General features: G+C 41.7%; 1 protein-coding gene across 5 annotated transcripts in view; it reads right to left on the bottom strand.

Moving 5' to 3' along the window:
• Positions 1–12,977, bottom strand: part of LOC124055449 (semaphorin-5B-like) — a 33,404-nt gene that overhangs the window by 3,468 nt on the left and 16,959 nt on the right. For all 5 annotated transcript variants that reach the window (XR_006842644.1, XM_046382319.1, XM_046382318.1 and 2 more), the window contains 19 exons: positions 12,476–12,575; positions 12,248–12,293; positions 11,703–11,765; positions 11,477–11,575; positions 10,776–10,989; positions 10,399–10,684; positions 9,458–9,593; positions 8,584–8,791; positions 8,213–8,420; positions 7,253–7,370; positions 6,703–6,887; positions 6,304–6,447; positions 6,044–6,191; positions 4,969–5,194; positions 3,376–3,597; positions 3,120–3,290; positions 1,540–1,689; positions 1,160–1,195; positions 38–249 (listed from right to left, as the gene is read on the bottom strand). Coding sequence is in view for 4 of the 5 variants with exons in the window: in XM_046382319.1 (XP_046238275.1) it covers positions 38–249; positions 1,160–1,195; positions 1,540–1,689; positions 3,120–3,290; positions 3,376–3,597; positions 4,969–5,194; positions 6,044–6,191; positions 6,304–6,447; positions 6,703–6,887; positions 7,253–7,370; positions 8,213–8,420; positions 8,584–8,791; positions 9,458–9,593; positions 10,399–10,684; positions 10,776–10,989; positions 11,477–11,575; positions 11,703–11,765; positions 12,248–12,293; positions 12,476–12,575 (2,972 nt within the window). In the remaining variant the exon portion in view is untranslated. The remainder of the gene's footprint in view (positions 1–37; positions 250–1,159; positions 1,196–1,539; positions 1,690–3,119; positions 3,291–3,375; positions 3,598–4,968; positions 5,195–6,043; positions 6,192–6,303; positions 6,448–6,702; positions 6,888–7,252; positions 7,371–8,212; positions 8,421–8,583; positions 8,792–9,457; positions 9,594–10,398; positions 10,685–10,775; positions 10,990–11,476; positions 11,576–11,702; positions 11,766–12,247; positions 12,294–12,475; positions 12,576–12,977) is intronic.

Here is a 12,977-nt window from a genome sequence, read left to right as displayed (position 1 = left end):
GATAAAGGTGACAGTAGCGTGGATTGAAGCAGCCCACCTTAAACTCCATAGGGATGTACTTCTCGTTCTTTGGCGTGGTGTTGCCCTGCTTGTTGTAGGTTAGGTGGTTGGGCGTGCTGGGATGGATGACTGCTGACTCGGCTGATGGTCGGTTCAGGTGGTGGCAGTAGGAGTAGGCAAGTGCTGACAGTAACGCTGCTACAAAGAAACTGGCTGAGCCCACAGCTACCAACTGGAACAAAGTAAAGGCTGGAAACAGAGTAGTTGGAGGCGATGAGACAAATGTATACCAGTAAGATGGAAAACTTTAAGCTAACTAACTCACAGAGGCTGAACAGGTCTTTGAATCAACAACTTTCTGAGTCTGATACCAAACATCTGAATGGTTGCCAACATCTCCACTTTTTTTCAGTGATTCAAATAGAGCTGGTGATGTGCTCATTGGCAGCTGTTCCACCGGTTGGAAAAACAAAGGAGCCAGTCAGAGGTTTGCAGTCAGAATTATGGTCTTTCTTTGCCAGAATGAGGAGATTGCATCAGAAAATCACCACAAAAGTGACAACAAATTATACTGCTTATTGGAAGTCGACTCCAAAATCAGAAGATAATGACAAACTTTAATATTTACTGCTCCCAGCAAATGCTGTTGCGTCCTCTATGTCAATTAAAAATGACAGACGACATACTGTCTGGACTGCAGGAGGTAACTGTGGAGCTGCTGGACACTCACTAAGCTTGTCTATCAGATACTGATATATGCTAATAAAAATAGCACTACTTTGCAATATATATATATAATATTATGCAAGGGTAACTAGAAAAGAGGAAACTGAGTCATACTGAGACTTGATGTCACTATGTGGCTATAAGGTCAACAACAACCCCATACTTTGCCCAGTTCCTTTGCTCCAACCAAAAGTCAACATGTTGCTGTGTTGTACACATCAGGTAAAGAAGAAAGTCAATAACCTTGTAAGTTTGCAACAAGAACTAGTTTGTTTTGCTGCAAGCTGATGCACCAGGAGAGTGAAGGCATAAAACCTGACAGAGTTTGTGTTTGAACTGAGGGGCACACACATAAAGAAGGTGTATCTGTGCTGGGAACAAAGTGGAATACTTGGGGAGACTAAATAGAGAGACATCCCTTGTTTTCACTTACTTCCACAGTTCTGGTCCTCCTGTCCAGGTAAAATAACTGGAGAGAGAAAGACAGGCAGAAATGGAAAGAGAAAGACAGAAAAAAATATAAATGTAGGGAGGTAAAATCACTACAGCTCCAAAAAGATCAAATGACAAAAATGAAAAGAGTGGTTAATTTCTCTCAAACGCCACGCTGCTCTCAAGGTAGGCAGAATGCTGACATCTCCATTTATTCATCTTTTTTAATTTCAACACAGACTGAACAAGTCAGCGTTTACTGCATCTGATTAAACTTTTGTATGACTGGATTTTTCCAGCTTATATCAGCAACGGTCTGCAGAAATGTATTATGTGCAGCAAACTTCTTCCAGCCATTTCCTAATGAAAGCATTTGCTTACCTGGCACCTCATGAGGCTGGCATGGCCTCGACTGGGTGATGTTGCCCTGGCAGAGGATGGCCTCGACGTCCTGATCCTCACCACAGTGACGGGTGCGATGCTGCAGACCCTCGTCATCACACTCCCCCCACTCTGTCCACTCACCCCAACCTGATGGCCAAAGAAACAGAAACAGATTTTATCCAATAAATAATAATTACATCTGATCCTGTTATTTGCTTTGCTATACATGCATCATCAATACATCACTGTCAGTCACTATTAAGTATCGCCACCTCAGAAGAAAGCCAGAAGAAAGCCCCCCCCCGAAAATAAAAATATAAAATCAATTAAATAGGCATTTAACTAGAGTTGAACTGAATTATGCAACCAGATCCACTCCAAAGGATAAGCGGTTATAAATAATGGATAATAGCAAATGTAGTTCATGACAAAATTTTACATTTTGAGTCATCTGAGTTTTGCATGTCCCAAAAAAGGCAGCACATGTCGCTTCTTGTAATGAGATATCTCGAAACGAACAGTGTCTATTCAAACAAGCAGCACCAAATTCAAGCAACCGCTTCAAGTGCCTTTATTTCCCGAGGAGCTTATAGTGAGCAACTGTGAAAAACTGTACGGAGGGTCACCAAGTGTGAAGGTTTAGAAATGTTGGCCACCGCGCAATGGTCGTCATCAGTCAACAGCCACTCACAGTCCAGCCTCCTTGTGTGCCTACTGGGGTTACTTTGTTTACTGAACAAATGTGTAAAATAGATGAGAAGTTAATGACACCAATTTGCTTCCTGCGACTGCGATACTGTGATTTGAACGGACTAAAGCTGCACACAAGTTGCATCATGTCGGGATGAAAGTTAAAATCTTATTTTGTCCTTCAGCCAGTTCATGCTGAGATAGGCTCTAACAACCACATTGTTTGCCTTCTCCAACCAAATATTGATTCACCCCCCGCTGTGCGGAGGAGATTTCCCATCAGTGTTCATACAAACACCATTATTTAATCTGGGGAGACTGTATGAATCCATGTAGTGCATTTATATGATAAATGAAAGTTGTCACTTTTGGAAACAAGTATTTCACAAGTGACTATACATAATGTGAATAAAAGTGTGAACATTTCTGCCAGAGTCATGTCAGACAAAATTTTCATCTGCAGTGCTTGTTATTTAACAGTGAAGACAGCAACTCCCTGGATGCTATACTACTTACGTTTTTGGTTTTGTTTTAATTAAGAAACCCCTAATGGGTAGTAGTACTGTGAATTTAAGACTTTGAGGCTTAATTTGACAGTGTTTATATAGACTTTTCAACACATTTGTCTACCTAAAACAGGCCTGAACGCAGTCAGAAACTGCTATCTGGTGTAAGTTTTCATGTCACATAAAGCTGAATGTCATCAACATAGCAGTGGAGAGGGTTATTATGTCTGCAGATGATATCACCCTGAACAAATTGCATCAATAGAAAATACTAATTGGACCCAGGATTCATCATTCTACACATTTTCAGATTAAAGGAAAGGAAAGGAAAAATCTGTATATCATTTTTTCTATAAAGCTGCTTTACATATGCCGTCATACCGTCACAGATATGTGTATTACAGAGTGCCTCCTCAGTGTGCAAGCCAATACAGATGTCTCCTCCGCTGGCAGGGGGTGGATTACTGCAAGTCCGAGTCCGCTGGTAGTGTCCACCCCCACAGCTTGCAGAACACTGGGACCAGGAGGACCAGCAAGACCAGGCTCCACTCACTGGAACACACGTCATAAACCAAATTCATGTAACACACAAAATCTTCTAGAGCAACGAAACTGACAGCCAGAACCCCTGTGTTACCTGGACATGGTTGAGTGTTGCAGTCCTGATACTCCACTGGGGATCCTACACAGGCACTGGGGTTGGTCCTGCCCTCTGCTGTCAAGCAGCTACGTTTCCTGGTTCGGAAGCCTCCGGAACACTGCTGAGAACAGCTGGACCACGTTTCCCACGATCCCCAGCGCACACCTTGGGGCTGGGACAGTGTTCGCCCACTAGTCTTCACCAAGTCTTCAACCAGAGCTGTAGATGCATGGAAAACACATTTAATTTGCTTTATTAGAATCCAAATGCATTTAAAATTTAACATAAATATGATTTTTTTTCTCAACCCCATTGCCAAAATGAGCAGTTCATTGAAGCGGAGAAAGATTTAGATAACTTTGAGTCGAGGAAAAGATTAAAAGTCAATCCATTTTGATCCAGCTTATTGAATGAGTCAATTGCTCAGAAAATCTTTATTTTCGTGAACAGCAGGATTTCATCTTCTTCCTGTCCAACATGGCAGATAGACAGCCTGTCATAAAAAATTAATTAGTGATGTGTAATGTGGGTCACGCTGAAAAATGAAGTAGTTTTCTCATACATCAGCCACGAACACATCGGCGCCCACAATCACAAATTATTTACATATGAATGAGGGGCACTTCCTGAGGCACTCAATGAGGCTGGTGAAAATATTGTTTGATCTGTAGACCAAGAGAGGATGAGAGAAGCTGCAGAACTCAAAATGAAACAATAAAATCCCATTTTCACCTTATCTTTTTACTTATTTTTGAGTGGATACCAAAATGACGTGATTTTTACATCATTGTTCTTGGATGAAACAGACTGCACAAAGCCTGCATGTCTCACGAAGGATGGAGGAAGTGGACATGTGTTTCTCTGTAATGGTGGCTCAATCATGTTTATTGATGTCTACATACAGTTTGGCTACATCCTGCTTTTTGAATAGACCAGCTGTGTTTACTGTGGCAAACTTGGAGCTCAGCCACCAGCAGCACTTTTTAAAGCCCAGTCATGTAGAGTTCTACTCTGCAGGTTTTTGCAGATGCTTCTCAGCTAATCTAATTTCATTACATAAATTCACTGTAAAGGCTCACATTTAATGCAAAGTTCTATCATGTTAGGTCAATGTGTGTCAATTACATAACTTGAGTGGAATTTAACACCCGAGGCTAATAACTTGACATGCACCACTTGAACAATAACCACTTAAATAATTATTTTATATATAAGTTTATATGTAACAGAATTTTTTTACATATATGTGCAAGTAATTTAATTTAATTAGATTTTTTAAAAATGTATTAACATTGACTGAACATGACAGAAAAAAACACTGTATTTAATTTGACTCTTTACATTAAATTCATGTAATAGAACTGGATGGAAATTTTACAGTCACTAAAATACTTGAAGTCAACATTTCGGACATTGTTATTTTTGAGTGCACTTGCAGTCTGCCAGGTAATTACCCCACCAGCTGCGTTTCCATGGTAGCAATCAAGAACACCTGCTGCCAACGAACAAAAAAAGAGAAAAACGTGGCTGCATTTGCAGACAGCACTGCAGAGCTGATGTTTCCATTATACGCTCATTCTTAATACTCACAGTCAGTCTGGCAGGCTCCGGACCCGTCGTTGGGGCAGAACCGCGTCTCCACCTTCTTCTTGCCCAGCTGGAGCTGCTGGGGGTCAGGGAGCAGTGCCCGACATGTGTACCTGAATCTCTGCTCTTGTCTTGACCCGTCTTGACTGACGTTGACCGGCATCCAGGGGGTCCAGGGGGTGTTGCGACGCACTTCAGGGCAGGCCTCCAGGTTACAGGCCTTGTACTCCTGGAAAACAGGATGGCGGAAACTTGTTACTGCAACTTTTCTTTACATCTCAAAGCTATGGGATCTCACAGATTCAATAATTCACTTGAGAGACACACTGCTGCCTTACTGCACTTAGCTAAACAACACAAATATTGCAGTTCTTTCTGGAGGGACTTTATCATACAACTAATTACTCTGTTTTACAGGAATACTGAAACTCTTGTGACAGCTGTGAAGAGCAAAGTTCAAGGCAGAATGGAGGCCTCCAGCTGGATACACACAATGATGCTTTCACAGTCAGTTCTGGCTGACAGGGCTGGGTAGAGCAACAGATAAATCTAAAGGGACTCACCGTTAATTTTAAGAAAAATCCTTCAGCATTTATTATCCAAAATAAAACTTGTAAATAAATTCTTCTCCCAGCAGAGAAACATGAATGAGAAGTTGGAATTCTTTAAATGAATATAGCAAGACTGTTAACATATTTGTTTGAAAAGGCTGTGACTCATGAGAACCTGTGACACGTCTTGATCAATCAGAAACAGAACAAAAGATCAAACTATATTTATCTTACAGTATATACAGAATTTTTGCCAGACACTAAATCGGCCTTGTCAGTGCAGGTTTGGTAAATGAAATTAAGCATTAAAATATTCTTGGCCAGACAAACAAATTTAATTTATTCTAGTGTGAATTATTACAAAAATATTGTATCCCCCCTCCAGCAAAATGTTTACTGAATGAATTATAAATCATCTGGGCTGGTCACTTTTTCAGTTCTCTTATAGCAAACTTTTCAGTGCAATTTGAAACATTTCAACATTTTTTTTTTTAATTATTATCTTCAATACACAAGCATTATACTACCGTGGTACATCCAGGACAGCTGTTGCTATTCTCACATATTCTGGTCCTGGAGTGGACCCCCCCTCCACAATCAGCACTGCAGTGAGCCCAGGGCCCCCATGCTGTCCACAGCACTGGCAGAGGACAGGGTTTTTTCTCATTGCACAGTCTGGAAACACATAAAGTCATTACTAATCAAACCCTATTATGTAATTAGGATGATTGATAATGATGTTAATGGTGATATATCTCATTGATGGTGTTGCAGAAACTGAACTCACCTCTCCTCTCGACCCTGGCCAACACATATTCGACCGCCATGGCGAGGCGATGGGTTGTTGCAGGACCGCTGCCGCACTTCAAAACCGATACCACAACTGCTGCTGCACTGGCCCCATGAAGACCAAGGAGTCCAGCCGCCATTCCTGAGGAGCAGAACAACGAGATGGGAAGTGTGAACCGTATTACACACGAGTATGGTTGTACTTAAATCAATATTTTCAGTTGTATTAGGCAGTTTTTACAAACAAAATGAGTGACTTGTGGATATTGGTCACTGAAGTCACATATTACTCCCAGTTTTCACAGAGCGTGTCTGGCAAAACAGTTTATTCAGACTGGTGTAGTTGATTTCGAGGATTAGGGCTGAGATAATGAATATCTGCAGAAAGAAACTGTACCTGGAACAGTTTGCCACCTGGATAGTTGAGCCCTTACATTCAAGCCCACCACACTGGGCCGCTGGTCCGTCACACGACCGGGACCGACACAGGCAGCTGCTGACGGAGCCCTCGCCGTCATCGTGGTTACAAGGTTGCCATGGTGCCCAAGGACCAAAACTGCCATCCTGTGTCAGGTTCCTCACCTCCAGAGAGGATTTAAGGGGGGCTTAAAGTCCATGCCAAATGCATGTGAATAAGTCACATTTGCCTAAATGCAGAACTTTGGTCTCAATATGCAGAGCTTAATGCCCTGGAAACTGTTATATACAAATGATTAGAAATTAAGTATGAAATTCATTATTGGGCCTATGCTATTGCTGACATTAAAGTTTTTTATTGAATAACAGCCTTGTGTAAGTCAAAAAAGAACAAATGGACATATGTATATGTTCATTATATATATGTATATATTTAAATAATGGACATATGTTTGTTAGCATTCCTTACAGAAAAACTCAGAATAATACAGAAAAGGGCAAGACTAACTCTGTGTGTGTGTGTGTCTTACTGGGCACTCAGTGATGTTCTGGGTCCATTGATTCATGTTGGAGCTCTCCTCGATGGTGGTGCAGAGCTTCTGCTTGTGATCCCAGCCGCAGTAAGGGTCCCGAGCTTCCATGCAGCGACTAATATGAGTGCAGACATTTAGTCTGTAATTGTTATGAAGTCTCTCTGCGACAGTCTTCCTTTGCAATGAAATACTAATTCAAAATGACACGAACTCTGCACATTTCCTCAGTCTACAGTCACCGGGGGGTTTTCAATTAATAACTGTTTTCTCCGTATTAAAGGACTCTATTTGAAGTCTGAAGTGTTTCGAGTAGGAAGGCTGCCAAGGGGACTGCAGGGCTGCTGCACATCATACAGTACTTTGTAGGGTTGTCAATATATTCTAGTAGTGCACTTATTGTTGACAAACTCATTAAATGCCTGCTTATTTAATATCTGTTTGGAGTCTTGCCAAAATATGGACTGACAGTTGCAAAAGCACTTTGTTCACAGGGGAAAAAAACAAAATGGGCTCTTAACATAATCATCTTTGTCAGCATTTATTGTGGGCCTTTCAAACTTGGCCGCCCGCACGTGTCTCTTTAACGGCACTGAGTTCATAAATCTCTTGAAGTATTTTCAAGTTTGAGTTAGTAAATTTGCACACTCACCAGCAGCATCGGCCAACCCACAATGTGTGCAGGCTCCCAGATCTAAACTGCAATTTTTATTAGGTGATCGGCTGTAGATGTTGGGTTTTCACTGGCTTTATACTTTACATATTTGCATCGAATCATATTTATGTTGTGATACTGGACACATCTCTGTTAATCCTTGCATCTGTCTATTATAATGAATTAGAAAACAAGAATAAAAGCCTGCGAATGTGCTACCTCATAGTTTATCTTTCAGAAAAAAAATTACGTGGAAGGTGGCGTCATGTTTGGCACTGCAGTTTTGAGGGTGCACTGGAACGTACCGTTCAGTGGGATAGCTGGAGCAGCGTTCTAAAGGGATCTTCACCAGTCTGTCTTCAAGCCCAACAAACAAAGATCTGTCACTGTGGAGGATTTTCAGGCTCTTGATTGGTCCGATTTGCCCTTCAGGAAGGATCCTGAGCTCCTCAAAGTAGCAGCCGTGGAGGCTTTTGTTGGTTGTGGAGAGAGCCTTCAGGATTGTGCCATATTCTGATTGGACAAGATGAACAAGGAGAAACCTTCTGAGATGATAATGATCTTGAGCACTGTGTACTTTGACAATAAAGATGTATTAAAAATGAGCTAGCAGATCCTGTTGCTGTCATTTCAAATCAGCAATGCAAGTCTGCACCATCTTGCCCCGCTTGCTCACCGGTGCCAATGTACATGACATGGTAGAGGGTGTCCCGGCCCTGCACTATGTCCACTACCATCTTGGAGAAGCGCAGGTTGTCCTGGGTGAGCAGAGGGTTGACGGTAACCGGCTGGACCACATCGTTCATGAGGAAGAGCCGCTGGGCATCCTGGAGGCTGCGCTCTGTCAAGTTCCCTCCGGGTCCTCCCTCCTCCAGCGTTCCACACTGCAGACAGGAAGGATGGACTGCTGTCAGGTGTTGACCTGTTTCTGGATGTGCAGGTTTCTTTTCAAAATAAAAGGACTCCAGCAGCTAATATCACTGATTAGTATGCCTTGACCATGGCAGCACAAACTGGAAACAGACCATTATGATGGTGGTCATACGGCGGTATTTAGATGTGTCCAGGGCATTATGTTTGTGCATGATAGTTTACAGATGCATCTAAATGCAAGAGAGCCTTCATAAATGTTACTAGTTACAAGCTTTTGTCTTATTTTTCTTGCTTTGTTTCCATAGAAATCTGCAGTGATGAAAATCAATATGAGCTCCAGAGCTACAGGTCACTGCTAACACTGCTAAGTATTTGTTCAATCAGTGCAAATCAAGATGCAAAGCAGAGATGAAATTATCTGAAATCTCACTGTGATGTGTTGTTTGGGCTACATTTTGTGTATGTGCTGGCAAAACTTACCGTGTCCTTAACTCACCTACTTGACGGAGCTGAGCTATAATGCAATAAGCTACGGCTAAGCTTGACCCACCAATGGGTGCCAGCCTTTTGAGAACTTCTTCACAAGCACAAGAGTGAAAGCCAGGAGAAAAGTGTTGAAAACGTTTTGTTGTCTGTGCTTTTATTTGTATTGGTTTTGTTATTTATTTGTGAGTTACCTGAAAATTGGGTATGGGGTTTGGGGTGGAGAGCCAGGCAGTACGGGGGTTCTCCTGGTAGCGAAAGGGTCCGTTGAAGGCCTGGGTGATGGAGCTCAAATTGAAGGCGCAGACAGCAGAAGCGGATATACTGTTCCTAAAAGGCATAATCACAGTCGGAGCTCAGTGAGAAAGGAAAAAAAGTGAAAAGTGAGAAAGAAAGAGAACAGCTTATAATTTTAGTTATCAACAAACAGAATGAAAACGAAATTAAAAGTGTTTGGTTTCAGTCTCTACAAGCAGACTTCCAAGAAATTTCCAGTAATTTGTAGGGATCAAAGGACATTTATGGGATGATGTAGTAATTCTTTTCATCGATGGTTGGGAACTTTCTTACCCTGGGAAGCAGACTCGTGTTTCATTTGCTCGAGCAGATGGGCCTGGTCCCCTCTGCTGTTGAGACAGATTTTAGCCTGCCTAATATGTTGCATATTTGATGCAATTACTTCAAGTACAGTCTATGGTTTGATATGAGGGTCTATGAGCCAGTGGCGTTTGAAGGTTAGTAGTACCGTACTGTTGTATCAAGTAAGCTAAGAAAACTTTCACTTATTTCAGCTTTGCAATCCTCCAAAATCTGTTTCTGAAAAATTCCAGGCGAGAGATAAGCAACTCTGTTGGCGAATCTTCACTGATGTTCAATCTTCAAGGCCTAATTTAAAAATTTGTTCTGACTTTAATGAAGCAAGGGCACTACTGCGGAGTTTTTGGTTTAACAACCATGTGAAATGGTGTCAGTGGCCATTAGGCAAGCTTGCCTGTAGCTGTACTGTTGAGTACAAATGAAATACTTTTTTGAAACTCGGCCTGATAACATTTTTATTGAGGATACAGTCAAAGTCTTCAAGCTCCTGTAAATAGAGAAGGAGTGTTTAATGGTGCTATTAATGAACATTACTCACACATTGGTGGTGAAGATGCCATAGATCAGGTCCTGCTCTGGTAAGTAAAAGGTGCTCTGCAGCTCATTGTAGTAAAAGGGGATCTCTCCTGAGCGCGAGCAGTTTAGTCGTGCCTTCATGAAGGTGGTCCAGGTGTCCTCCAAAAGGAAGCGTCCGCCCATGTCATTCTTACAGACCCGGGCCACACGAGAGAACACCATCTTCCCGCAGTCGTTTTCAACCGCAGTTTCTCTCAGGAAGAAGTAGGCAAACCGGCCAATCTCGTACACCGACACAAAATGAGGCTCTAAAAGACGCATGGGAGGAGAAAATATATGAAGGGTGTGACATCCACAGAGACGTGGTCAAAAGGACAAAATATGTGACGCTTTGTTTACCGTTGAGCCATTTGGAGTTGTACTGGGCAGTGCGCAGTGGCGGCATGTTACCCAGGCTCCTGTAGATGACGGGGTCACGTCCAGAGAAGTCGATCACCGTAGCGGCGTACAACTCGCCCCTCTCTGTCACCATGGCGGTGGAGTTGTGGCGCGGGTCGTAGGGACATCGAGCAACACCGTTCACTGTGTCCAACACCTGACTGATGTTACCGATCTACCACAAAGTGTAAACAGGTGAATTTAAACCTTGACCAACTACCATTTTTCAAGATGATGCAAAAATATGCAACTGAAATCCATTCTACTGTAAAATATTAGTGCAATTTTATAATTTTCTACACTTGTATATATTTATTTCAATGTTTATCCCAGTATTCATTCCTATTTTCACTTCTGTGAATAATCACTGCTGCGAGCCAATACAACATAATTGCATTCTAATGTGCACTTTCTTCTGTAATTTTAAATGGTAAAAAAAACCCTATTCTGTTCTATTCTAGGGTTGATGGATGTCTGCTAATTAGTCAATCAATCGCTTGTGTAATCATCAGAAAAATAATCATTTCATGAAGTTATTTATTGTTGTTGTTTATCTCAAATGCAAATGTGAGGATTTCAGGTTTTTCTCTGTTTCTGTTTTCTCTATAATTGTCATCCTTGGATATTTTTTTTTTGTTTGCATTTTAAACTGTTGTACCAACCTGTCTGGTTATGCAGACTGGGGTGAAAGCATTGGTCCCGCACGTGAACAGGGTCTTCCCATTTATGAGTAAAACACGGATGTAGTTTTGACACTCCTCCTGTGGATTAGCACACCGCAACCCAGTTTTTGTTGGCCATGACTATCTTCTGCCATTAATAAAATGTGAGCAGCAGTTTCGGGTAAGTAAATTGAACAAAACTGGAGTTGCACCATGAGCACACTACCTCAGACTTCCCTTTACTCTGACATGAGCGCTTGGTGTCTTCATCTGGTGCCCATTCTGTCGCCTGTGGAAAAAAAACCCCAAAAAACTATTTTGCTTCAGAAAATCTGGCTTCGTTTACAACCAAATTTACACTACATTACAGTACATCAGCAGAGGTACCTGGTACCTGAACTTAATGCAACATGTAAAGGATAAAACAAAAAAACTTGTGTAAAGTTTAAAGAAACAGTTAAAAATTTTGGGAAGTACAATTATTGGCATTGTTACTGAGAGTTAGGTGAGAATACACTAATTAACACACTGCATTTTGTGTGTTAATGCTGTATTTATTGTTAATCTATCCAGGTTTCCCTTTCTGCTCCTGTGTCATACTGAAAAATAGACAAAAAACATCATGATGCGACAAACTGACCGTTGACATTTTGGATGTAAAATCACTTCATTACTTTATCTTATTAGACATTTGTGTGAACTTAAATAGCACATGAACTATTGAGTGACCTTTGACTACCAAATGAACGGAAAAAAAACGGCTAAGGTTACCTGAATAAGCGAGGCGTTGCTCAAACTCAGTCTGAAGAGGAAGTTTCTATAAAAGACATTCTTCGTGTTAGAGGTAAAGCAGCAGAAGCACATGGTTTTGAATCTACTCTTGGTGTCATGGTGACATTATTTTTGTTTTTTCTCTCCTGATACATTCTGGCTAAACCTTACTATATTCATTCCTTTTACAGCACTTGTACACATTGACTGGATGTGGTTATTTGTCACCTTGCTCCCACAATGAGCTGGTTTCTGCTCAGGTCCAGGGACAGATGGGAGAAATCCTTCACTCCTGGTTGGGAGAACTCTGACACCCACGGCCTCAATGCTGGACAGAGAAAGAACAACAGTATGAGGAGACATATGGGAGAAAAAAGTCGCACCGAGCCATCATATGAAGGAAAGAAGAATACAAAGTGCAGAAATAAGAAAGAGGGAGAATAAGGATGAAAAAAGCAGCAGCAGAAGGAGGAAAGATCCATTGTTTGTGTGCTAATCCCTCTCAAACAAAATGGAACCAGGCTCACAGCTCCAGCCTCAGTTAAGGTGTCATGTTTTTACTGATTTGCTGTCACATTTCTCTCCAGTGAATCACCTGATCCCACAGTCTGACAGCTCCACAACCTCCCATGAGCCTTCCAACCTGATGCCAGAATGAAGGATGTGGATTTAGTCACAGAGCGGCGCTTGGTGGGTGGACATTTTTTATTTTCCTATGCCGCAGGGTTGT

Source organism: Scatophagus argus, chromosome 24, assembly GCF_020382885.2.
Source record: "Scatophagus argus isolate fScaArg1 chromosome 24, fScaArg1.pri, whole genome shotgun sequence".
Classification (NCBI taxonomy): Eukaryota; Metazoa; Chordata; class Actinopteri; family Scatophagidae; genus Scatophagus; species Scatophagus argus.
This window is presented reverse-complemented; position numbering and strand designations above follow the sequence as displayed.